Raw genomic sequence first — 27,883 nt, 5'->3', positions numbered from 1 at the left:
AGCTCCTTTTCACCCTGAAAATAGCAGATGGATATTGAGAGGGTCCAACAAAGAACCAAATGCCCGTCATGTTGGTGCTTTACTTTCCCGAATCTGAGCGAGAGAAAAAAAATCAATAACAGCAACTCGTGTGGATAGAAGCGCAGGTGTTGTAGGGAAATTTATGTTGGCATGTGTATAGTATGACAAATTCTGTCAGTCTTTAAATCAATTATTTGCACTTTGGGGACACTTTTGCCATTTAAAATAAGAGAGCCAAGCTGCTCGAATAAATTGATCAATATTTTTGGTCAAACCCCCTTTTCAACCCTTGTCAGTAGTGAGTACAATATGTATATATGGTAATATTACTGTCGCCACTTATTATAAAGACAGCCATCCATTTGAATTATTCCGTCAGAGTAGTTTGCTGGTTATACAATTTCGTGCAACTTTCCATTTCTTAAACTACATATTTATTTTGATCACGTGGGGAAACAAAAGATAAAAAAAACTCCCTTCCCTTTTACTAAATATGCAGAGCAAAAAAAAAACAAAAAAACGCACGCACTCCATTGTTGCAGATTTGTTTCATCAGACAATACAATGCACTGAATACAGTGGGGTTGGCTGAGATTGCAGCTGGCTGAATATTAAACTAGTTACATATAAGTAGCGTGGCAGCAGGTGCAGTTGGTACACATTGTCTGTTGTACCTTGATGTTTCAATTCACAATGACATCATGTATCCGTGAAAGGCAGCAGATTGGAAAATAAATGCATTCCACGACAGTTTAAAGATCAACGCCTTTTTTTGTATGTTGTTAATAAATGACCCTGTCTGAATACAACGCCGGTTTGGAACGCTGCACACACCTACATCATATAGTCTTGCAGCTTTGCAACACGCATTTGTGAATCATAAACTCCTAGTCCACTACCAAAGCAAACCTGTGCTGTAATACGACAATGTCTTGGGTTATAAAATATGCACAGAAAAATTAAGCCCAGCCTCTTCGCGGACGTCACGAAACACATGTTGAGTTTTATTTTGATAGTCTGAACTTCTTGCGGCAGTACTTGGAGGCTAAGAATGAGGGATACTACCACCCTACTCGCTGAAAAACTGGATCAATAAGACTATGCAAGAGGGTGTGGTGTGGTGTATTGCTTTGTACCGAAGATGGGAAGCGACAGTGTACAACTCCAGCCTGTTAAATATCATTAGTTGTAGCTGAAAGTCAAAAGTCTATTACAATCTAATCGCAGTTTAAAATATGGATAAATCAGACCCCTGCGATCCCTACAGCCGACCAGCCCGAAGGACACAGTGGATTGTCAGCACTTTGGCTTACCATTACGGTTTAGACCGCGGTGTGGAAAACGAAATTATAGTTCTGGCCACCGGTTTGGATCAGTACTTGCAAGAGATCTTTCATCATCTGGACTGTCTGGGTGAAGGCAAGGTCTCGGCTGAAGATTTTAAAATCCTCTGTGAGGTTTTGGGGCTGAATAATGATCTGGAGGAATGGGCTGGTGTTTTGGATGACATACCAGATGAGATTACATTCAAGCAGTTTCACGCTAAACTCTGCGGCTATTTCAGTACCAAAGCCGGGTGCCAGTATGAAAACGGCAGGCTGCTGGTGGGCAAAGAGAGCGAGCACATCGAGACCCAGATCAGACTCAGAAGCCCTCTAAGGCGGAGGAAAAAATCGCTCTCTGTCGGTGAAAACGGGAGAGGGAGCAGGGGGTCCTCCCCACCCTCAGAGCGGCATGCATCACATTACAGAAAGCCGGGGTCTTGTAGCTGTACCCGGGAATGCTACGAGGAGATTGTAGCTCTGGAAGAGGCTGAAGACAGGGTTGTAAAACTTGAAGATGAGAATGCAAGTCTAAGGGAGCTTGTGGAGGACATGCGAGCCGCTCTTCAGAGCAGTGATGCCCGATCCTTAGCCCTTCAGGTGAGAGCGGGAGCTTTGCACACAACATACCAGGTTTGATAGTAGCGGTATGACGATTACTATTGAATTTATGTATGGGACAATATTTTATGACGCTACTAATTATTATTAATGCTACAGCAGGTCATCTATTATTGAGAAGACTTCAATCATACATTCTTGGGTATAGAGTTAATGACTATTTATGACCATCTGGAAAGTTTGAGTTTATCAGTAAAACAGATAGTTAATTGTGGTGCCATTATAACACTGCTGTGTGAATAGTAGATCTGCATACTTGGTTTGATTTAAAAAAAAAAAAAAAAGAAATGGGATTCGACTGTAATCACTGTGCCAAATCTTTGAGTAGTTTAAGCAAGTAAAATCCTTTTTGAAAAAAATGTTCAGGATGGCTACACAATAAATAAAACAATTTCATAATATATATTTTTTTCTTGATGCTCAATAAGGCAAATTGTCTCAAGGATTTTTAATGGAATTGTTTTGCTAATTTCAGTTTTGGTTGACCTTCATAGTGTTTTTTTTAAAAACTGTAACACAGGTGGGGTTGTGGAAGAGCCATGCTAACCATGGCGCTGAAGAAGGCTGTTTCATAGCAAGCAGGAGGCAATTGAACCACAAAACCAGCACCCAGAGCAACATCAAGTGCCTGCAGAGCTTCCTGCAGGAGATCGAGCTGATCCGCAGCTCCAGGGATGGGCAGATCGAAGAGGCCATGAGGTTCAACCAGGAACTGGAGAAGGAGCTGGGGAGGTCGCAGGAGGCTCTGCTCATTTTAGAGGACTGCAACAGAAACCTCAAGAGGGAGCAGGCAGATATGAGGAAGAAAGTGGAAGATGCCAGACAGGCAGTGCACAGCAGCCTGGGAAAAGTCAAGGAACTGGAGGCCAAAGCCAACCACGTGCCACTGCTGCAGAGGCACGTTCAGCAACTGGAGTCCGAACTCAACTATTACAGGTAAGAGGAATATGAATTATACTGCTGACGAGCCAGCATACACCTAACAGGCAACCTTAGCTCCTTAACTATATTATACTGTACAAGTTCAGCTCTATGTGGAGGAACCACAAGCTATTAGCAGTGTTTCAGTATGCTGTGCTATATTTTGCTGTGCTTTTACAATATTACAGTAAATGTTTACATTTACATAAGAGCTGTCTAGATGGAGTATTCATAAAAATAATGTGTGATTGATTTGCAAAAAAAGCTAAAAGTGCAGCACAATGACTATTACTTAACATATGTTGAGAATGTTACCATTTGTGTGGACTATTGACTAATTCAGAAACAATATTTATTTTGTATGGTTATTAATACTTTCAGGCACTATTCATGAATAAAATAAAAGTTGCATATACATGAAACTGTTCTAAGCATGTTGTTGACTTAAAAAATATATATATTGTAATTACGTAGTTCTTCAATTGTGAAACGGGCCTTGCTGTCCAATATCTTTTGTTATCATAGTGCTTTGTTGTTTTTGTTACAAAGCTTTAAATGTTTACACAACAAATTGTTTGAAGACTAACTTCAAAGCACAGAGTTTTAATAAGGCTGCGGTCAATGGTGATGCACAAGTTCACAGTCATCTGGCATTTAAAATGATGTATGTTTAAGGCAGCGTATCTATAACAGTTTTTATTATGACAGAGTTACATCAGGGAACTGAGAAACCGTAGCTGTATACTTATAATACAGAGAAGCCCAGTCTTTTGGTGTGGGATTACTCTGATTACATACTGTTTAAAAGGCGGCCCTCATATTTTGACTCCTGTCCTCAGGAAAGCACTAGCTGCCTAATTTTCCTAGCTAAACACTACCAGATACACCACAGCTGGAAGCCTAGTACCACACATGAAGCTCCTGTACCGACAAAGACAACCTGTTTTAATTATTGCACTATGTATGTTCTGAATGTTATACGAGAAAAATGATTATAATCATATATAATGAAATAGAATGACATATCTTTAAGGCTCTTAAGTATAAACATAGAAAGTCATTTGATGTTTTTTTTAAGGTTCAGAGTTTTACATATTAATTGATCTATTAATTTATTTAAAGAAGAGTCATGCTGGTTATTCATATATTTTACGCTGAAAAAGATGCTGTAAGTTCTTCAGAAGTTCCCTGAAAATAATAATAAGCGGGTTCAGGTCATGCTGAATGAATTTGTTTCTCACTATAGGTACTTGAGTTTGCCAGTGGAGGAGAATAGGTTGAGAGCTGGGTTGTACAGAGGATAAACACATAATCTCCACACTGAAAGTGTAGGGTCCCACGTTTCTGAAGGCCATGGCAGCCAGCACGGATCAAAGCTGTAGCTCTGAATGGTGGAAAATAATAAAGCGTTGGCTCTGTTTCTGCTACTGTAATTGGGACTCCAGGAGCGCAACATTGACAATACAGTGGTGAACAAATTCATTTAAAAGGCATTGTTCTGACACTCCTACAGTAAATGGGAAGGATGGTATTTTAAGCAGATAGTAAAATAAACATGTGTATTCTGACACAGTGATTGATTTCTGCAGCTCATTTGAACAGGTATTAACTGCTGCTTAAGCCTTTGTGGACATGCCCATTCCTTTCCATGAAAGGAGCATTTCTTTTCCATGAAAGGAGCATTTGCGGACATTTTCTGTTAAAAGAAAATGTTTGCAGTTGAGCAATTGTTACCGTTTGGGAGTCAGATGTCAGTCTCTAAACAAAAAAGCCCCATTTTAGAAATAATTATGCTTTACAGCCTGCACTGATACATAGAATTCTCATGCAGTGTTCAAATAAATAAGATTCCACGAAGCTAAAGCAGTCGTATAAAATAGCAGCAATTTAATAAACAGGTATGTAAACACAACCTCTGCTGGGTTTTACAGCTTGTTGTGGCGGGCCTTGCTCTGGAAATGAAGTATTTTGATAAATAAACAACATTCCTCTGAACGAGTGCTGGGCTGCACATCTGAAAGAGTTCTGCTCTGAATGTTTTCCATCTGGAAACAGAGGGTCACAAGTAATCTAGTGGGGCAATTGCAATCAATTTTATTAGAGATTCAATGGGGCTTTACTGTTACTCTTAAGCAAAGCCCACGGGTATATTACAATGAGAAATGTGCACATTCAAAGTCTGATTAGGTGTTTTAAAAAAGACTTGCTTTTTAAAATATAAATCCGCCTATAGAAGACTACATCAAAACAGAGGGATCTGTATTGTACACAGACTGTATTGTACACAAACTTCCTTAGCTTTTGTAAGTCTGGTGATTTTGTAAGGCTGCTTCATATATTTTGAACTCGCATTCAGTAAACACACAAGAATTTCCACCTGTGCTGTATTCTTTACAACTCAAAACCCTTCTATTTTATATCCAAAGTTTGAGTCTCTGCCAACATGCTTATTTCAGACCCTCCATCCCCCTTGATTTATGTGGAGAGAGCAAAGTAATTCATTCACACGGCAATGGCTGTGACACATTGTGGGAGCTCTCCATTCACTGCTGAAGACCCTGCCTGAAACAGATTGAATGTTCCCATCAATCTCCAAACAGTTCTTTTCCACTTTCATCAGTCACTGAATAATTGATACACACTCCTTTGCAGTCTCCTAGCAATACATCTTGACAAATGCACGCAACAGAAAATCAGGATAATTGTTAATTAAGATCTCACCACAAAAAAGGGCAGCATTTCCTTCATCATGTTGTATTATCTTTTTCTGATAAAAGTTACAGTTGAAGAAAGCGGTTCATTTGGAAGCTTAAGGATGGCAACATAAAAGCTGCAACACTTTTCAATAAAATATTATTTCCAATTCAATTTCAATTAAATTAATTATTATGTACATACCAAAAAAGTATTATTTAATCTAAATATTTTTATTAAAAAGAGTGAACTTATATTATTATATTTTGTTCAATATGCCATGCTGGCAAGGAGATTGTGCTGTCATCAGCATAGTCTTATTGGTGATGCCAAATCTTCAGTAGTGAAATAGGTTTTAAAATTAAGATCCCCTATTAAATGTATTACACAGTAGAGTTCATGCCAAGCAACCCATTTTTCCTGGACCTCAAGGGTTTTTTTTTTCCTTGCCTCCAGGTACTGTCTTCCTGCCGTTAACATGATTTATAATAAATTGTTCTAACAGCTTATAAACTGTCTAGCCGTCTAATTCCTGTATTTCCTGCTGTGTACACAAGTGTTTAGCCTGGTCTGTTCAGTCCAGGATGCAGAGCATGCTTCCGTGACAACAATGTGTGATGGAAGATCTACAGCAACCATATGTACAAAGCTATTAAGTATTTGTTATATCTATCTCTCAGTATTTTCTACAGTATCTATAAGTATTTCAGCTCTTGAAATTCCTGTGAAACAACAGAAAGAAAACTAAAAAAGGTTTGTGAGCTTCATACAAGTATAAGTGAACTTCAGAAGAGTTCTCAAACAACAGTCATTTTTATTAAGGTGATAATTACTGTATGGGACAGCTGTGAAGCGCAGTTAACACAGACAACTGTCTGCAGACCCCAAGGTGACAGATTTCAGATACAAACGCTTTCTGGACTAAACTCCCAGTATTTAGCAACTTCATGTAAACAACGGCTAAACGGCCCAAACCAGAACATGACGAAACGAGAAAAGAGTGGAATCTGAAAGATGTGTTGCACCTTTAATGAGAAGGCTAGAAAAGCCAAAAGTCCTGTAAACTTCGAGAGATTCCTCTCACCTTCCTAATTTGGAAATATCCAGCCGGCTCGCAGTATGTCACTGTGGAGTAGTTATGGCAGTTTGCACAGGATTTCCAAAAAAGCCATCTGTTAAGGCTTAGGAAAATGCTAATGCACACTGTCTGTAACTAAATAATCTGCTCTAATAATTTCAAGGCTACGTTAGAAACCAGTGGAGGGAGAGTTATCTCTGTGAGAATACAACGAGAAGAGCAGAATGCCCTGAAAGAACAGTAAAAGACTCCTGGAGGGAGTCCAGTAGACTTGCAGCTGTTTGGAGACAAATGAGTGTAACCTTTTGATACCTCTGCATGTGTCAGAAAAGTATCATCTGAAAGCATGAGGTCATACCTTTCAAACAGACATATGATGAACTAAGAATTTAAAGCACAGCATGACTCCTGCTCATTTACCTAAAGGCTTTCAGGAAGCGCCTGTGGGTTCACCTGACCTGAGCAAGACAGAATGAACCAAGAGGGCCTAATCAGAAACTAGACCCGTTGACCCGCTGGCCAAGCTCAATAGATCCTCAATCAAGGGTTTGTCTTGGTGCAACAGTGTAGCCATCATGATGATCAAAATGTAATTTGCTAATTTTTTTTGTATTGAGAAAACCAAAGTGTTAATGTAACACAATTGACGAACATCTTAAAGACTTTGAAAAACAAATGTATTCTTTTTAAAATCATAAGCATATAATGCACTTCATGGCTGCAGTTGTTTTCTTCAGTGGTATGTCATGTTGTTTAATTAAGCCTGCACAAAACGTGTAATTTACTCAATTATATAAATAATTCAGGAGGAAACAGTCAAATTACCAAGCTTCAAAAATAAGTCTTTATGCCTAAAGCATATATAAGACATATATGGTGCCATACTACTAGTAAACAATGATGACAAGTTACTAGTTCCTTGTTAATGTTTAGTCTAGCAATAATGAGTTATGTTTCAGTGAGTGATGAGGATTGAAGCCACAAGCCGTACACATTAGCTAAAGAGCCACGTCCACAAAATGTTGTTTGTCACAATAAGCCACAAAATGAAGATTTGTTTAATCAATGTAAATAAACGCTGCCAAACTAGTATAAAAACACAACTCAGCAGTTTAATTTGAGAATCAATAGAGTACTTAAGTTGTTTGTTAAATGTTTTTTTTAACATTACAAGTGTGCATTTCCTCGACCAATCTGTCAGGCGTTTTTTTTTTTTTTTTTTTTTTTTTTTTTTTTTTAATAAAGCAGTATGTCTATTGACATAACCTGGGCATAAAAATAACACCAACATCACCTAATGGTGGGAGGGATGCTGTAAATTCAATTTCCATCTGATATCTGAACTGCCGATTTGACAGCCTTTATTAAAATAATCAGATCAGGGTTTTTGACCCTGGGGCTCTGCCCAACGCAACCCTCTGGAACCTAACTTCCTCCCGCTGGCATGTGTCAGACCTCTTTGAAAATGAACATCCTTGCATGGAAAAATACTCCACCAGCCAGCTTTTATGTTTATTGTTTAATAAGCCATATTTACAATCATTCAAGAATTGTCATAATTTTAAAAAAAAAAGAGTTCCAAAATCACAATTCCAGTATGTCAAAGAGCAGGTAGAGAATAAATCGCGTGTTCTTTACACCAGCAAGTTCTAAACCTTATAACCTGATAACTTAAATATGCCAAGTGTACACAAAAATGTGGGTTAAATATCAAATATGGTGCCTCTATCCTTTATAAGAAATATAAAGGCATACAAAAAAAAATCAAACAAAGAGGTTTTTACAGTTTTGTTATTTTGCACTACTGCTGTGTAAGAATGTGTACAAAGAAAGATGCACTCGCTTTATCCTGCTAATATCGACCTCCCTTTGTAACACAAAGATAAGGGGAATAATAATGGCTTTTGAGACGGCAGATTATTGAAGCTGACCCAAAAAAGACAAACTACAGTGTAAGCCCCCTCTCAACACTGTATCACTGATTTTCTTCTGAGAATTTTCTTAGTTGGTACACGGGAGGAATAAAAGGATTAGTGAAGTGCAGAGCCAAGGCAGGCAGGCAGAGGTTTCTTGTTCTTGGCTATCAGGGAGAGGGGGAGGTGGTGGGAAAAAGAAAGAACAGTTTGGTTCATTACTGTGAAAAAAAGAGAGAGGCCAGCGAAGTGTCACCTTCTTTCATCCTTAATCCCTGTGGGCCTTTCTTGACCCAGGAAAAGTGAGGCTTTAAATCAAAGAGTCAGAGAGTGACTGATGAAAAAACATGGGTTACTCTTGGATACAATGGAGGCCGTTGGGAGAGGTTAAAAAAAAAAAAATACCATCTGGATGAAGCAACAAACATTGTTCGGTGGTTCTGTTACCCAAAAGCAGGCGTTTTTAAGGGCCACATGAGAGAGATGGGCTCTCATGTGGCCCTTAAAAACCCCCTGTTTCATGCTCTTTCTTTCATTCATTCTTTCCTTCTCTCAGATAACACAAAAGTTTACAAAGCAGGCCGCTCACTGCCAGAGACTTATATTCAGCGGTTCTGTGATTTTTGCAATGAAGAGCTGACAGGCATGTCACACTTCTAAAAGGGACAGAGCTTTTACTAGAAATTACTAGAGCTCAAGTTTGCATGGTGTGCCTGTGACTGTGTCTTTAATTACATTCACATGCCTGCTAAAATATCCTTGGTATGCTGCAAAAGCATTAGCACCTTGAATTTGAAGTGAGTTGGATCAATAAGGGTCTGTCACTACACCTTTAAGAGTTTTGGGTTCAAACTGTCTGCAAAGATCAGAGTTTTAGTTTCTAACTGAAGGATGTTCCCAATAGTTGGCGTAACCAGAGGTCTTTGTTTTCCATTTCATGACAGAATGACCATTTCTAAACATCCCCTGTCTTGTAGGGACACACATCAGAACACTCTGCAAGGTGAATTTATGGGATCTTTATTATTAGAGATCAATAGCATTGTGGGCCTCACCCTCACCAGAGGAGGACTAAAAATAAAAAATAAACACTAAAACCAGTCTCCTTTTCTTTACTTACAATAAAGAATATAATATATCTGGTTTTGGACATGTTTTAACATAATAAAACAATTGTTTTAATAGCGACAATGAACAAATTATACAATTTACTGATCTTAGAACACAGCTGAATACGTGAACATGTTGCCAAGTAAGATGGACACAAAAACTATCCCCACCACCCATTACTAAGCATATTTTATACTGTAGGACTTAGTAATACCCCTTACGCTAATCACACAGAGGTGTGCATAGACACAAAAAAATAAGTTAAGATCTGCTGCTACCAATTTATTAATACCGGCCATCTTTCCAAAATACTGTATTTACAATGTACGGATCCTTGTTTATAACTGGGGGCTGAGAGAGTTTCCTCAAACCACAGCTTTCTTTTTACATGGCACTTTGCGTGTTCTTGTTTCAAAAACGTCTTGGATGACTTCTCTCTCCCTACCCCACTATCCAACTCGTATAAATTCTGGCTCGGCAGATCTCGACCTCTTACGTAAAGTTCCATAAACTTGGACAGCGCTGTAAAGCCCAAACCCTCCCTCCTCTCCTTCTAATAATAAAATGTCCTAATAAGGTTGAGGCAGACGCCTAAATGTCCTTTTTACACACATGCTGGATGTTTGTGCCATGCAAATATTTACATGCATGCAACCCGCGTTCCTCCTTTGAAAATGTTTATAGGGTCTTGATTAAAACCGCAACGCTATAAAGTTCGGGTGACACTGATTTATAACTGTCTGCGTTTATTTAGAGCACAGTTTCATTACCCAAAAGACAAAAATATCTAACACAGCATGAACGACCTAACGTAACACATATGCTTATCTACCTGGTAGCGGCTTTATTCTCAGGCAGCGGCACTGCCAAAGGCCTGTCCCTGGTTAACCCAGCTGTGAACACACCCTGCTGCTAAGATGGTCTTAAGACACTCAGGTGTCCAGTATCTGACACAAGCTATCATTGCTAATCTCTTGGCCAAGCAATATACAATTAGTTCCTGATTGTAAAAATAAATATACATTGTACAAACAGTACAGTCTTATCAGAAACATTTACAGCGACAAAGCTATAGATTTTGTGTATGCTTATTTGGGCTTGATGGGTAATATCAAGACAGCTGTTCTTTACATCTAGGAATATAAATCTATGCTTTTGTTTTATTAGCAGAAATGTAGAATCCTAAAAGAACTAAAGAGCATTGTTTGCCGTTCAGTCTAATTACAAGAACATCAGTTCCGGTAACATGGAACAAGTCACTGTCGATTGTCAGTTAACGTGGTCCCTTGTTTGTGTTTCTGTTTAAGACGCAGGTGCCGTAGACAATTGGAAGCAGGGGCTTTGTCTTTACACAGCTTGAAGAAGAATTGTAAGCCACAAAACAATATTATCATTGCAGGTGGAGGGCAGGTGCTCTTTCGTAAGTGGTGGCATCACTGGTATTAAATCAGGGCTTGAGCCACTATCGACTGGCAGGCATGCTTTAGGAAAAAGAGGCATGTCCCTGTTGTTCGTTTTTTAAACATATTATCTGGACTGCAAGGAAAAAATAAACAGAATTGCTTTCCAGAAATGGAAAGCTGTTTAGGGCCTGAATAACAGTGTCTATTAATCAGCTTTTGTTCTAATTTGCATGGCTGTCAGATCCCCTTTTGTATTAAGGACTCTCATAGCTGCTCAATGGGGGCTGTGTGGATTTAGAGTAGCCCCCAGGCTACAGATGTGGTTCTGCTCTAGAATCCCGCAGGAGGCCTTCTGTCCACCCAGCAGCATGTGCTGCTCCAATCCTCTGTGATAAACAGAGGAAATGGCCCTGTGTCCTCACACTCTAACCACAAACAGCTGGAACAGCCATTGCCTAAAAGGAGCCGCTCCCTCTTATATAAATATGGCAGTGTACTATGTAGCCTGTTATAAATAGCTTCAAACTTAATGGATTTGTATTCTTTATAGACTTTTATGAATTGTCCTTATTGTCAGGTAAATTATACATTTAGTAGACAAAAAAAAAGTTATGGATATTGAAATGTTTTGCATTGATCTGACAAACATCCCTTTTGTTTCTTTTTTTACCTGCACATGTTCTCTTAAGTCACTGTTTCTGTGGTTATTTTTGTGTTGCACAGCAGCAATGCATTTGTGCCGAGAAAAAACAGGACAATATACTGTACTGGTACCGATAGTGTAGTAAATGAATACAAACAACAGCAGACTATATGTTAATTGTGTTATATAACATCATTATAATTTACTGGACATCGATTCCACTATATAGTGAAGAAAATGTACTGTATATGTATATCATTATTACAGTTGAAATATAAAGACACTAAAACACACACAACAAATGAGCAGGCATAATAGCACAAAGGAAAAGAATGATTTCTAAAAGGGAGATTCCGATACTGAATGTGAATTCTCCACCCACGCACATGAAAAGCAGACAGGGATTGCATGTGAACTCTCCACCCACACACATGAACAGCAGACAGGGATTATTATTTTTTTTTTAAAACAGTGCTGAGCTCAGCCTACAGCCCGATATATCTTGAGTAATGTATTTTGGGAATCACACCCCCACTTCTGGCCTTTTCAGCGATACTATACAGCTGGACAGCGACACCAAGATATTGTATTATCTTTACATCAGGTTTTTCTAATGGTTAACCAATGAACTATTAACATGGTCAGCTATGGTTTCCCATGAGTATTCATTGCCAGACCAGGCTTGGTTCAACTCCAGCACATTTACATTGCAGACCATGGAGTTTCAGGACATGTTTATACATCACAGCTGTGAGTCCTGGTAATCAGTGAGTACCATCACTGTATGTCTGGGTATTTTCACTCCTTTCCCAATTAATTCACTGCTTAATTGATGTGACAATGCCCCGCGCATAAACGAAAAGCTCCGTTTTGAGAACGTCAGTGGTACAGCGGACAGGTTTGTGTGGATAAACAGAGTGTTTCAGTCTGTTTTTTTAATTTTTTGTTGGATTTTTTCCTGGCACGTGACACAGTTTGGTAGGATATTTTAAGGATCTAATTTCCCTCTGCCTCTTTCACCTACAGACTCGTTCTTGAAAGCAGAGGTGTTGAGATGTGTCAGTGGGTTATCAGTGAAGGAATGTGTCCCCTTGATCTGTGTGTGTTACCCATGGAGTAAGGTAACACATGAAAGACATTCCCTGTCCTGACTAGGAAATGGGATCCAGTAACGAAAGCAGTTTTACCAAACCCATGCTTGATAGCTACATGGTTCATGTGTGTTTGGACATTCTCAGTGACTTGTAACTTATTATATGGTGCTAAGAGAGCTCTGCACTTGAAATTATTGGGCACGTCATGTTAATGAATGGCTATTTCACTTGGATCTCTAATTTAATCTCTGTATAAAACAATTGTTATTTGCTATTAACGTTTCTATATCTACACAAGTTACTTTACAAGCCACTAATATGAAACTCTCATTGTTTTCAAGCAGTCGTCTGATTTTGCCATTAGGAGTTATGTTGCCAGCCTAGCGGATTCCATAGCAGTTTGACACACCCATGAATAAATCAGATTGTATCACTCTAATGTGGTTAGATGCAGTGACGTATATTAAAATAATGTATAAGATGTGACTCTGTTAGGCAATTGTATACTGTATTTTCTAAACCAGCACCTTCTACGTTTCAGTGTCACATACCTGTAGTAAAAACAGAAGATACAGAAAGAGTGTCTTCGAATTCAAAGCTACAATTGGAAAAGAATAGAACAGCCTTCATTAAGCCTAAATAACTGGATAGAAAGGTCTGAGGTTTACAGTCAAGTTGCCCTGTTTATTGATCTCACCAGACAGGCGGCCAGGGTGGAAATGCCTGTAAGTGCAGTGACTGAAGCAGATATTTAAAGCGTGCCAATGTAATTTAGCATCTGTTTCTGGTTTCAGACAGGCATCAAGTCTCCAGAAAAAAAAAAAAAGCGGATGAAATTGGCTAAAATAAAAGTTTTTTTTTCACCGGTGCTAAGACGTTTTGGATAGCATGCAGACAGGCCATCAATGATGGTATGCAGGATATGCGAGTTAAATGTCTGTATGGTACAGTAATCAGCCTCTGACATTTTAAAATATCATTTCAGCCTTTGCAAAGTAATACTGGAACAGGCTCATGAAATATCTATCTTAGTAACCACAAATAACAGTACAGTGAATCCCTGGAAAGAATCCCTTAAGAATAGAAAAAAGGTCAAATTTTATTTTTTTTCTCTGCAGAAGGCTTCTCGTGTGGGTCCTATGCTTATTGTCTCCCACAGTCGAAATTGCAGTGAAGCTCAGCATCCTTTATCAGAAATAGTTCTGAGAATCTACGTATGCATGATTTTCTTGTGATTGATGACACTGATGAAGGGTATATCTTGGGGACAGCCTGTCTGAGTTTAATAAAACTTTGTATGTACATTTAGGCAACTTAAGATCCAGGTAGATCACACCGCAGAAGAAGCATTCAAGATCACTACTTTTTATCACTTCTTTCTTATTTTTATAATTTTCAGGGTATTTATGTTCTACTTTCGCATATTTTGTGCCTAACGCAGTGTGGGAGCACCCCTATGCTGTTCTTCAGTTTGAAGTTCCTCGTTCTTTCTGGAGAAGATCTAGTAGCTCACCTTTAGTGTGTTCAAGGTGGTGATCGCCTGTCCTCTGCATCCTCCTGTCCAGTGAATCGCATCCCACAGCTGCATGGCAGAGTTTAGGTCAAGGGCCAGCCCAACCCACCTCTGTGATTGGATGCTGGAGCGTGTCTTGAGGCACTGCACACATCCGGCTACAAAGATAAGGGTGTTATGGTTTGTTGAAAGGCGTTGCATTCCTAATACTTAAGTTGAGCCATAACTGCTTGTGTGGTCTCCTAACCTGAATGCTATCCATCTTTTAACATAAATAGCCAGAGAAGAGCTTCCTTAGTTTGGTCCCCTGAATGTACCCCATAGACAGACAACCACAAACCATCATCTGGTTGGAAAAGTGGCACCTGACCTACCTCTGCCATTTATTAGGATAACATAAAGTGGAGGAAACGGCTATGACACTACGGCTAAGAGTTGCAGCACTGGTATCAGGGACTTCAAAAAAAATTAAAAACAACCCAAGGAACTAGAAAAGAGAATGACCCCCCGATGGAGATAGCTAACTGATCGCAGATGGGGGATTGACTTTCTGTTTTGGCTGATTTTCTGTGGAAAAATGTGCTTGTGCACATATGTACTCATTCTCAAACTGCCGTAAAGTTTTTCCAAATATCACCATCCGGTCAGCAAAAGATCTGGGTAATTCATGTTAGGACGGTGCTATTAAGATCTGTCGCTGTTTAGCTCCTTAAAATAGAGTCTTATGAAAAGTAATATGACCTAAATCACCCATGGTATCTATTACTATGGAAAATATTACAGCAATAGAGACTGGACTGTGAGTATAGAGAATGTGAATAGAAGTTAGACTGTCATCTTTCATATTTTTGTGAGGGGCTTTAAGGAGAATAGATGAATGATGTTTTAATGGACTGCTCAATATAATTGTTCTTTTGCTAATGGTTGTTTCTAAGGACATGTAAACAGCTCAGATGTGCCTTTTTAAAAAAAATTACTTCTTTGAACTCTCTGGACCTGACTCGGAAACACAAATAGGAGCAGTATTAATTTCCAAGATAGTTCATTTATTGGTATTAGGGTTGGGTATGTCAATCATTTTAAATCATATTAAAAAACATTTAAACAAGTTTTCATAATAATTTAGTGCTTAACATTTCTCTTTGATTTTTTTTTTTCACAAGGACTGGTCATCATGATACATCAGCAGAAGCCAGAAGTGAATTGCAATTCTAAGCATTTCTATTAGGCGTATACCTTTGAGTAAACCACTCAGACAAACATTCAAGCAAATTCCAGTATTTCACTAAAATATAAAGTTTCAACTTTTTTTTTTCTTTTTCTAAATTTCTGGAATTTGCATCGTTGGGCACTTTCCATTTCCATGGACTTGAAGGCTTTCAACATTTTCTCATTTTCTCTCGTCTGAAAAGCAGGCGGCTTTATTTTCCCTCCATTACCATAAACTTTATTCCTTGTACTTTGCAGCAGCATCACTGTCAATGAGTGGGGCATCAATTAAAGTCCAATTAGTCATAGGCAGTACTTTGGGACCCATCACTTGACGAACCCTGTGACCTCATTTTTTTGCAGCCCGAGCGGTTCATTTTCCAGCAGCACAAAAGCTTAAGATGAATGTGAGGTGCTTGAGTGTCTCTATGGAAACACTGCCGGTGTCTGTTTGTGTGCCATTCACATCCTCCCAGACAGCTGTGAGTCTTCATTTTCTAAAAGACTTTCACAAGGTTTTATTACTGAGCTTTTATATTTTAACTAAATCTCAGAAAAAAAGTGCTTGCACACTTTAAAAAACAGCATGAAATAGTCAAGGTACATGAAAGTGTTTTTTTGCACTATATATATATATATATATATATATATATATATATATATATATATATATATATATATATATATATTGTAACCAATTAATCTGTGTGGCCTCAAAAAGTGTTAAATACTGATGTTGTTAAAACTTTAGTACAAACTTTTATAAAACGATTACCGGTTCTTGTTTATTTTTGTTACAATAAAATGGCACACATTGACTGTTGAAAAGTACCTCAGCAAAACAACATTAGTTTGCACTTATTTAGAGAGTCGAGTTTGTACCTCTGGCAAGCCACTGAAATATGTGGAATCAGATTGTCATGGTATTCTGTTATATTTTGGCTAGAATTTGTGCATCTGACAAACAAAATGAGCTTAATATCATTCTCCTATTAATAGTTTTTCCAGTAGTGACTCCAGCTTTGAACATCATCTTATCGTGACTGTTATGCTTGGCTCTCTTACTTAGAGCCACACAGCTAACCCACCAAAACTGACCACAGAAAGCAGCCACGCGGCCACGTAGAACTGCTCCCAATACCTGTACCTTTTAATTCAACAGATCTACCTGCTACCACGTAACTGAATTTTTGATAGCCTGCAAAATAGTTATAGCAAATCACTGTCAAATGATTTGGCAGAACACTTATGTTCTGCAGCTCAGAATAAGGAATCGTTGTAAAAATGATTTGGCAGAACACTTATGTTCTGCAGCTCAGAATAAGGAATCGTTGTAAGCAAGGTAAAATAAAATATTTACATTTTAAAACTCTTCATTTGCAGGTCAGAGGTGATCCAGCTTCAGCTCCCTCCATGCAGCCCCTTGGAGCAGAAGCGTGGTGCTGCCGCCCTGCAGGATAGGAGGTCCCCCACCGGCCGTGACGAGATACCGCCTGACAACAGTAAGGATATTTGATACGTTACTCTAGATTACAACATTGCACAGCTATATGGACTAAAATCAATTTAGAAGTGAAGATAAATAAAAGTGACTTCAATTTTTGATCAATAATGTGTTGGGATTGACTCAAAGGGAATGGGAAGTGGAAACTGATTTTTAAAAGGAATTGGTATTTAAAAACAGAAATTGAGCTCGACCCTGAGTACAGGTTAGTGAAGCACAAATAAAGAAAACAGGCTCGGTTATCAGTAAAGAAATAAAAGGGCAGATTTCCATTGGGTTGGTCTTGACAAGCCGAGGCTCGTGTCTAATGAACGCTGGGTGATGTTGTGTGTCCAGTGGAAGAGCAGATGTTCCGCTCTGTGGAGGGCCAGGCTGCCTCAGACGAGGAGGAGGAGAAGTGGACGGGGGAGCAGCAATCCCAGGTGGACGAGGTCAAGAGGATCCTCACCAGGCTGTCCTGCTGCAGGGATGGGTACGTCTTCACCACAGGCTCGGGTTCCACTGGAGTGCTCCAGGGCTGTTCTGCATAGCCCAGGGCTTCCCAATATGTCTCTCTTGATTTAGAGGTGAAGTATCACGAAACTCAAGGCTGTTAATGGGTTTGATCACCTGCAAGGGTGATTTATAGTTTTTGTTAGAAGTCAAAATGCAAATAAATATACTTCTTTACATATTTTCAGTACAACTATAATTAGACAAAAAGCCTCTGAGGTGTGCCTAATTAGGCTTACAGTAAAACTTGGAACTGCACTATTTGCTCAGCATTGTGTTTGTGATCAGTACAGTTTTTGTCTTAGTGTTTTATCAGTTACTGGTTCAATGAATGACATTAAGATTGATTAATCGGAAGGGGCTTGAATTAAGTGTAAACCACCCTAACAAGGAAGCAGACACTCCGTTTGAGAAGGATTAATATCTGCTAGCTACATTATCTTCCTGGAAAAAGTAGAACCACTTCACAGTTTATCGAACCTCTGCTTTCTGGGTCAAGGTAGCTCCATGTTTAGAGAGAAGCAGCTGTCCTGCTTGAGGAGCTCCAGTGAGAGCGAAAATCAAATCTCCCCACCGTTCCAATGAACCCGTTGTGTGTTCAAGAAACCTCTCAAGCATTCCCCACCTACTCAAACTACAGGATCAGATAAAAGCAAGTCACACAAGGCATTCACTCTTTTATGGAACATGAATGTGAATGCGTGCCATGATGATTGCAATGGTCATTGTCCACACAATCCCTGTGCTGGTTTTTCAGTTTCATTAGTAAGAATCCTTACTATCTATCTCTACCATGTCCTGGGTTCAAATCAACTGAATTGGCACTGACCCCCTTTGCTCTGTTAATAATAATAATAATAATAATAATAATAATAATAATAATAATAATAATAATAATAATAATAGTTGTATTCCCACTGTGAAATCACTTGTGAGTGTGCTTAAGAGACTAACTTGACACTTAAAGAGCTGCGCCTTGTTTGTCAGATGCGATGATAAAACCATGAAGAAGCTGTTGTCACATTTCGGAGGTGCTAAGAATGAAGAGAGCAGGAGTGCAGTCGTGGAGCTCTTGGACAAAGTTACAAAGTTGACAAAGCAACTTGAGCTGAAAGAGAGCGAGGCCAAGAAAATGGAGATGGACATGGACCAGGTAAACGTTGCGATTGAATTTTATGCAGAGAAAATAAAATGTTTGAGTTGTGCAAACGGCTTTACCCCCAACACGTGAAGGCCCGCTGTCTGTCGAGTTTAGTAATCAAAATATAAAACTGCAGGTGCCTCTATTATCAGTCGTGTTAAGGAATAGGGGAATACTATTAAAGGCGTCTGAAATCAGAGCCCCGTAGAAATAGGATATATCGCAGGTGTGCTTTCCCAGTAAAATAAACAAACAACTAACATCAAAGTTATCCAATCCTGTTAAAGAGGCAAGTGTTTCTTAGTTCATTCATTGACCCAACTAGCAAGCAGTAGTCTTTGCTCATAAGAGAGTCAATCTCTTCATTGAAAAAGACGTCTAATTGAAAGGTGTACCTGTGGATAAGAAGGACAGGGCAGATTTCTATACAGGTTTTATTAGACGCCTCTGTTACCCTAATCTTGCCTGTCTAATCGCTGTGTTTGGGTCAGAGGTTGAAAGCAGTATCCTATCTTCCTTCCTGCTATGGATCAACTAGAATAGGCTGCCCACCCAGCATCTGTGCCTGGAGACAAGAGCAGCTCCTCCATGGCCCGCCCTCAAGTTACAGCCCATATAGACTGCTCAGATTGGTATGGTTCGGAGCATGCAATAATGAATACTTTAACTGCCTGAATGCCCAACGCTTGGGTGTATGCAACTATTGGATTAAAAGTGTGGGAACTCCTTTTTGATTTTTAATCTGTGCAAAGGTCATGAAGGTTAAAGCTTAGTTCAGTATTGTGAACTCATTCACATCAATTACCATAGTATTCACTGCTATCCTTCTGTGCACTCTGCTGTCTGTTCAGCTGCAGAATTACTGATTTGGTCTGCAATTCTTCTGCTCAGATTTTCTTGCCCGGGATATAACTACAACTACACTCTCCTCCAAATGACAACTGAAATGAACACGGCTGTATACAACTGAAACAAATACAATGGGAAAGAGAAAACTCCATACCCCTTCTATTGAGCTTTCTGTTTAAAAAAAGCTGCTTTATCTCTGTAGTCATATCCACCAAAAACAGATTTCTGGCCACGCACTGCAAGTTAGAGTTCTAGGTGTTGCATTACTTCTTTCTACTGCACCACCACAAATGTACCATGGATCTGTAATAGTGTTAATGAGTGACGTAACTGAATGACCTTGTCTTTCCCCTGGGGTACACCCCCACCCCCATATAAATCTACAGCGTCAAACCCCCTAACCCTGTGCAAAAGCACAATGCATTCCATCGACTTGTTTAGGAGTTATTGTGTGCCAAAGAAAGCATTCGACAGAGAAGACGGAAAAGGATGATAAAAACAGTGAGGGGGGTAAGCAGCAATGCCTATGCCATCAATTCAGATGGATTGACAGGCGTGTAGACAGTGGTAAACCAGCCTGCGGTTTAATGAGATGTTCAAAGGGATGCAGTACTCTTTCAGGGAGTCTAGCTGCTTTTGCTGTCCTCAGATGTCTTTGTTATTAAAAGCACAAAAACGGCACATTTTAATTTCTCTACATACGCACCAACACCAAGAGAATTTTGCAAAGTTCAACACCCCTTTACAAGTGACAGAAACAGGGATCTAAACATTGCAATGATAATGCAGCATACTTCCAAGTCTTAATTTAGCTAAGCAACAGTTATAATGCTACTGTTGCATCACCACTGGTTAATGGGTTCATTAGTTTTTTTTACAACTCTGAACTTGCAGTAATGCTGAGAACTGGTTTACCCAACCCCTTGTGTGAGTCGCTCCACTCTTGTATCTTTGCTGTAAGGCAGGGTGCTCATCACATTTCCTCCCTTGCTCTGCAGGTGAAGGACTCTTTGCTGCTGGAGCTGCAGCAGAAGGCCGAGGAGACGGAGCTGCTTCAGATGGAGCTGCAGATGCTGGAGACGGAGAGAGTGCGTCTGTCACTGGTGGAGGAGAAGCTCATGGACGTGCTTCAGCTCCTGCAGCAGCTTAGGGACCTGGTCAGTAGGGGACCGCTTTCTCCTGTAAACACAGCTCGGGGATAGTGCAGAAAATGCAGTACTCATCATGCTCCTGTTAAGAATGTGTGGGTTATGCAGTGCAGTCGTACAAGTGTCCATCAGAATTATTCCTGCTGCGTAATGGCTTTTGAGGTCTGTGAAGGAATCTTATTTTAGCTTTGTGGTGCCCATTTAAGGGCCGGCAGTAGTTGGTGATTGTGCACCATACCAACTGACCAGTAGCATCACAGATGCGAGAGTTGTGTTTTCTAGGGAGACTACAACATTTATTTTAAAATTTCAAAAGACATGAGAAAACGATCTTGAACTGAATTTTGAATTAGTGATAATTGTTGTTCTGGTTCTCATTGGTGTAATATGTTTGAAATATATTAAACTAAATGTACTACACTTGCCTGCTACTTAAAAGAAACCATGATATCATGTACATTGTTTTCAGAATGTTTCGCGGAGATCTTTGGGGAAGATACTGTTGAGCACTTTGGAATCTTGTAGTGACCCACAGCATGGTAAGGACCAGTCTGTCTATCTCCAACTACAAACTTTTCTAGAATGTTAATTGTGATTGGGGGGTTTCTAAAATTATATTCCCTGTGGACACAAAAAATAACTAAAATCTGTTTTTGGGGTTTTGCTTGTAGGAAAGGCTCACATTTTGGAGGTTCTCAATGCCCTGTACCATGAACTAGCAGCTTGTGAGCTGTTAACCGGCACTCCCTTGGAAAGGACTCAGAGTCACCAGTCCTTGTCAAATCCACTTCTCATCTCATGTTGACATGGAGCGCCACCAGCTGGTCTGCAAGCATATTCTTTGCAAGCACTTTGAAGACCTTGAAACTAAGGGAAAGAATCATCAGAAACACTGACCCCATTTTTGTGCCAGTGCCTGAGTTCACGGAGTTCAGAATTGTATTTCATACCAGTACTTCTCAATAAAGGTCAGCCTACTGATAACACAACGACAGGACTGAGGGCCTCCATATCTTGTCTGCTCACAGAGAAGCTCAAAAATCACTTTTTGAAGAAAGTTTGTGTCAAATTACATTTTGGTACATACTTTGCAACCTGAAACTAATGCATGTGTGATTTTATATCAATTCACTTCAAAAATGCTTCAGTGCATGCAACACAAGAGTACTGCATTGGCTGTTTGGAAAACAATTGTAAATAATATTGTATGCACCTTATTTAACGCCCTGTTACCTGAGAAGAGCGTGTGGGTTCATGTATTTTTTTTCTATTTTCTACTCCCCTTTAAGGTGTAATTATTACCTTTGTGACAACCGGGATTGTTCATTAAAAATAGGAATTACTTACACCTTATAGGGGAGCATAAAACCCAACCCTTTTTACCATCCATATGTAGAAGCAGTAATACTTCAATATCTTTGCTGTCTCTGTGAAACACTAAAATAGTGATCCACTTGTGTAGCACTAAACTGTTTAGTATTAAAAAAAATAATAATGTAATCTCTGAATATGCTGTCACAGGAAATGTATCAAAGATCACTTTTATTAAATATGTGATATTACCTGTATAGATTATGAAGCTACCAAATGGTGACCTCTTTTTAAACTTCACTTGATATTTCTTTCAGCTGCAAATTTATTTAGGCAACTTTTACATAATTATATATTTGATTATATATAATTGGTTCATCGTATACTAATTAAAACATGCAAATTCAATGGTTGCCATCTAAATCATTTTTAATACTTCGGTCCATGTCACATAAACAGCATGGATTTAAAAGAAATACAGAAATAAATCTGATCCAGTCCGATTCTAGATCCAATTATATAATCTATATTTTCTCCATTTAGAAAATCTGTACATATACTAGACCTAATTACGATAAATACTGTATTACTCACAAATAAGCTGTGCTGATTGATATAGCATTACATAGTATTCTGTTCAGACATAATGCACTTGTTTACCTATCTGGAGAAATGAATGCAGTTTTAGAATTGCTCAAATGTCTACTAGTTGGGTGTTTTAAATAAAGAATTGCATATTAACTGCAAGAAGCTTAAAGCTCTTGGATTAGCATGAAAGTAGTTTTTTAATAAAGTTTATAATAAGTTGACTCTGTGTGTGTATGTTTGTTTTTAAATACAAAAAAAGATATAATTTGACCTTGTACAGCATAACACGTATTACAAGTATTATATGGCTCCTTGATGTCCCTCAATATCAATCCTAGATGACAGTTGGATTACCAAGAACAGGAGTGATTTTTTTCTCTATTTTAAAGAACCCTTGCAGTCCGTGCAAGTCATATTCATGGAGGGTAACATCACAAGTGATAAAAAGATTCATCTCCTCTGATAAGAAGACACACTTGTGTGCAAATATGGCATGTTTTTAACCATATTATAATGACTCCAGTATGGGTATCCATTTATCGGATGCAATAGAAAATAAGATTTATTGTACCATCTTTAGCCAGAAAAGAAATGTTGCAGGATAACATTTCAAATACACCAGGACCTAGTTTAATCACCTCAACGTGGAGTAACTACACCCAACCTGCTTGCTTTCTTGAGTCTTGTGTTAAAGGTAATAGCTAGCTCAACCATAAACAACACAACTCAACCAGCACCGACACTAATCCAAACTGAACACTGCCATATGTCCATGTGTCAAATGAAGATACCAAATCTAACTAGCATCATTTTATAAATATACAAGTTGTGCAGGATGCACAGGTAATGTAGACACAGGGCATCTGCTAATTATATGTGTAACCTAAGACTGCCAAGTCAAACGCATACCTGGAAAATGACTAATAAATTCCACTTTATTCAGTCGAAACTTTCTTTATTCCCTTTTTATACTGCTTGACAATTCTGGATAAGGGCAAGAATCCCACCGAATCTTTTAAGCCAGTGATTGCTCCTGTGGCAATCTTTGATGAAGACTGTGTGAAATATGCATAATACCCACCCATCAGCCTTTTATATGCATTGCGGGACATTTAATTATATTCAGAATTACCCAAAACCAAATAAGAAATTTGCTAAATTGTGTGTCATTTCACAGCGCAGGGGCCCCCAGGCTGTCTGGTAGGGCGCAGCGCTTCTGAAAGTTAATCTGTGCCTTCAAACTCATAACTCACTTTTCTGTTCTAATGAGCGGGCAGGTGGAGAACTGCCTCCAGGCATCATCTGGAAACAACAGAAAAGTAATAAAATACAGAAGATGCCATGGAAGCTCTCATCATTATTAATAAGCCTCCCCAGGGATTGACTGCATTGGCATTGCACTTCATCTTGTTATTGTCTGGCTCTGAAACGTTTTCTAAACAGCTACAGTGGCTTCGCTTTTCCTACATCAATCAAACCAATATCCTGTCACTCTAAAACATAGAGAAGATATTGACGAGGTATAAGAGACTCCTTACCATCCCACAATCTCTAGTTTCAGCCTCATCTTTCTTCCTTATGAGAGAGAAAACACTTTCTAAGATGGCCCAGGGTCATATATATGTAAGCAAATTCTGTGTTATGAGTGGAAGACACATAAAAGTCTCCTAGTGTCTTTACCATGTTTTTGAGAAAACAATGTCTGAGCAGTTATCAGTCCACAGCAACCATGAATTTAGAGGAAGCTGGCAGATCCCGCAATACAATAAAACTCAACGATGCCGCAACAGAACCGAGAGCCACTTTGGAGAAACCAAACTTTAAAAAAGCATTTGAAGCAATATAGCCTTTACTGATTTTCTGCCTGTCAAAACCTCATTTAAGTTTTGATAGCTCCTTTACCAGTTCATATTGTAGCACTCTGAACTAATACTGCTGTCAGTACATATCGTCTCCAGTACACCATTCAAACTTTCCATTCTCACATTAGAGATCCTGATTTCTGCAGACACTGTCTCTTGATATCACAAACATACAAAGTCTGCCGATACTCCTGTTCTCACCCTGCCATTGTTGTATCTGCACATGTTGTGAATTTCCCCCCTCTTGCATACACATGTGTGCACAACTGGGAAATGTAATAGTAGAAATAAATGGCCAAGGCAGGATAAGTTACTACTTGCTATGGAATAGGAAGACCAATTTATATGGGTATCCTACAGCGCTTGATGTAACCTCTCCCCCTCTGTCCAAAACAAACAAAGCAATCTATATTATGAGATCCTAACAGGTTTAGGATATCTTTAGTGGAAACATTTAAAAACAGTAGTGTTATGGTGACCTCTTGTGGTGACTTATGAGAACTGCATTTTTTTGTTTTACTTTTCTGGAAACTTATCTTTAGAACATAAAGGAAACATTTTGTAAATGATGTGTATGTAGAATGAAAAGTATAAAAAAAATTTGCAAATTAACTTGCTGTACAGCGTTAGTGCAGTTGTTTTGCGTCATGATAAAATGGTTCCCGGGTGTTTAAATATAAATGATGATAAACAATTTCCTTCCTGAGTCTTGAAGTCCAAGATAAGCAGTTACATTTTCTACATTTCTATATTAGCTTGCTGGCACTGTTCTAAGCTGTGACATTAAGACATTCACTACAAGGTAGGTGTCTTTTATCATTAAGTTGTGATAGAGAAGCAGTTTAATGCATTTTATTACTAATAAATGAATACTGTTTTTAAAAAATCATCCTCTTTCTTGTGACAATGGCTCTGCTTTTTTCTTTGTATTTCCTGTAGAGCAGCACACTGCAGTGTCCCCGGGGTGGTAGTATACATTAACCATAGTGTTACCCTGGTTCGCCATGTTTATTAATATGCTATACCATACCTCGCTATTCTTTACCTATGCTTTACTGTACATTCACTGTGTTTTATTACACTTTGTAATGCTTTTGCTACAGGAAACTTTTTTTAAGGCTCATTCCATCAGGGCCAGTGTTACATTCACATAACTCTTTGTAATGATGCTTAACCCTCAGTAAAACAAATGTCTCTGTATAGTTTTTTTTATTATTATAATTTATGTATTTCATTATTTTACTGTGCTGTGGGTACTTTTGCCAGGAAACTTCCTATAATTATTTATCCAGGGGAACACATTGAGAGTTATTGCATTAATTAGATCCCTCCTTTTTATTTCTGTGTTATCCTTTCAGTTTAAGTTGAAAGTTTTATTAACTGTCAATTTGTCATCGTTTTGTTATTGTTTGGCAAATCCCTGGTGTATGATTAGGCCAATAAGCGTGGTGTGTTAAGCTGTGCCCTGGAGCTGAAAGAATACCTCGTAACCACTGGATTAAAATGGCTTGATTTTTTTTGCAGACATGTTTTAATGTGTGTGAGCTGCTCTGTGACGTGAGTTAATGTGTGTGAGCTGCTCTGTGACGTGAGTTAATGTGTGTGAGCTGCTCTGTGACGTGAGTTAATGTGTGTGAGCTGCTCTGTGACGTGAGTTAATGTGTGTGAGCTGCTCTGTGACGTGAGTTAATGTGTGTGAGCTGCTCTGTGACGTGTGTTAATGTGTGTGAGCTGCTCTGTGACGTGTGTTAATGTGTGTGAGCTGCTCTGTGACGTGAGTTAATGTGTGTGAGCTGCTCTGTGACGTGTGTTAATGTGTGTGAGCTGCTCTGTGATCCCGTGGCTGTTAACCCTTCCGCTACAGTGAAAGGTCTGACTGACATAACTTGACTTTTGGCTTGTTGATCAGGACAAATATCCAACGAGAGTATCCCGTATTATACCTTTCTAAACAGCTGAGAGTCTGAAGATTATTATGAGAATAATGCTGTCACTCCATGATGAAATATACCTTATGATTACCCAGTTTGAATATAAAAACCTTACTTGATTTATTTATTTATTTACTTTCTTCAAAACAGTGACTTCTCTGCTCAATAACAAGCAAAAACAAGAATGAACCTGGTGATACTTGCTACCCTCCTAATCTGCTGCGTTCCTGATGCCAAGCCCTGCCCAGCGTCCTGCGACTGCAGCCTGCTGGGACACAAGGGCTTGCAGGTTGACTGCAGCTCCCGGTGGCTGAAGGAGGTGCCAACCCTGCCCGACAACACGGTCTTACTTTACCTACAGAACAACATGCTGGCGGGCATTCAGGCCGGTAGATTCGACAGACTGCACCGCCTGCAGCGCCTGGTCCTGTCCCAGAACCCCTTGAGCTGCGACTGCGGCATCGTGTACCTCAAACATTGGTTGGACGACAATGCCAACGTGTCGGTGACGGGGGCCACCTGCAAAGGCCCAGCTAGCCCAGAGACACCGACCGTCATAATCCAGCTTAGTGGCAACGAGTTTGCGGGCTGCAGCAGCACCAATCCGATCGACTGCTGGGGTCTCCTCAAAATAGATCTGATCATGTTGGGTGTTTTTGTCCTGCTGGTACTCATTCCTGCGGCTTATTTGTATTGGATCTCAAAACGATTAGCTTGTTGTGTTGCGATGACAATGGACACTGTACTTTATAGAAGAACTACAGTGAGGAGGCTAAAATCCCATTAAAAAGCAAACAAGTAGGGCATGTTCTATAAACACACACACAATAACCAGTCACATTTCAATTGTATAGCGGAGATCCTATGTATAACGTTTGGCACTTCTACTGAATAAACAGCATCACATAACCTTTGTTTTTGTTTTTGTTCTATTGCGGCTATGTACCCTTTTTCAGGGATATCAACACGCTCAAGCTTGGACCGGCGTGTTGTATATCAATTGCAGGAGATTCGAGTGTCCAAAGGTCCAGCTGTTTGAAAATTAAAAATCACTGGAGGTACAAATCATTTTAGGTGGCCAAAGTCGCTTTTGCACAGTCATCCTTACCATGTATTAAATAAAGTAAACCAGCTTAGAGCACCTTGTGTACCAATGACATGAAAAAAAAAATTCAGAGTGCAAGTGAGGCTCTTTAAAAAAGGTATGGAAAAGGAAGATCTACCACTAGTTAGACCGACTCAATGGACCTTCGTACAGCGTTACAATACTGGATGATACTTTGTGAACATTTATGAATACTGGCATTTTGGATTGTTTAGGGAATACAAGGTTTTTAAAAAAAAATATGTATTTGATTAGCAATGTTATTACACTATTTAAAGCCCAGCATGAATCTATGGAAAATCCCACAGCATAGCAAATATAGAAAGTAGCCAGATAGTCTACTATACAGCACAGCTTCAGCTGGGAGTGGCTGGTTCTTTCCGCTACTGCAGTTCATTACTCGAGGGGTC

At 39.2% G+C, this 27,883-nt stretch overlaps 2 protein-coding genes across 2 annotated transcripts; both read left to right on the top strand.

The window, feature by feature from the left end:
• The first annotated feature begins 893 nt into the window (after positions 1-893).
• Positions 894-22,796, top strand: LOC117413783 (EF-hand and coiled-coil domain-containing protein 1-like). The gene is made up of 8 exons (XM_034023105.3): positions 894-1,943; positions 2,485-2,900; positions 16,926-17,044; positions 17,383-17,518; positions 18,526-18,691; positions 20,527-20,685; positions 21,146-21,215; positions 21,348-22,796. The coding sequence occupies exons 1-8, from the start codon at positions 1,257-1,259 to the stop codon at positions 21,479-21,481; spliced, it is 1,887 nt and encodes a 628-aa protein (XP_033878996.3). The 5' UTR covers positions 894-1,256; the 3' UTR covers positions 21,482-22,796.
• A 2,329-nt stretch (positions 22,797-25,125) lies between these two features.
• On the top strand, positions 25,126-27,277 carry LOC117413803 (platelet glycoprotein IX-like). The gene is made up of 2 exons (XM_034023137.3): positions 25,126-25,239; positions 26,519-27,277. Exon 2 carries the CDS (start codon positions 26,553-26,555, stop codon positions 27,153-27,155), a length of 603 nt encoding a protein of 200 aa, XP_033879028.3. The 5' UTR covers positions 25,126-25,239; positions 26,519-26,552; the 3' UTR covers positions 27,156-27,277.
• The last annotated feature ends 606 nt before the right edge of the window (positions 27,278-27,883 follow it).

Source organism: Acipenser ruthenus, chromosome 25, assembly GCF_902713425.1.
Source record: "Acipenser ruthenus chromosome 25, fAciRut3.2 maternal haplotype, whole genome shotgun sequence".
Classification (NCBI taxonomy): Eukaryota; Metazoa; Chordata; class Actinopteri; order Acipenseriformes; family Acipenseridae; genus Acipenser; species Acipenser ruthenus.
The sequence above is the reverse complement of the archived record's forward strand: the minus strand, read 5'-3'. Positions and strand labels throughout refer to the sequence as shown.

Bases quoted from the DNA above. Each gene is read 5' to 3' on its own strand.
- LOC117413783 (XM_034023105.3), top strand. From the start codon at position 1,257: ATGGATAAATCAGACCCCTGCGATCCCTACAGCCGACCAGCCCGAAGG. The intron at 1,944-2,484 runs GTGAGAGCGGGA...ACTGTAACACAG, and splicing joins CCCGATCCTTAGCCCTTCAG to GTGGGGTTGTGGAAGAGCCA. The intron at 2,901-16,925 runs GTAAGAGGAATA...CTTCATTTGCAG, and splicing joins TCCGAACTCAACTATTACAG to GTCAGAGGTGATCCAGCTTC.
- LOC117413803 (XM_034023137.3), top strand. From the start codon at position 26,553: ATGAACCTGGTGATACTTGCTACCCTCCTAATCTGCTGCGTTCCTGAT.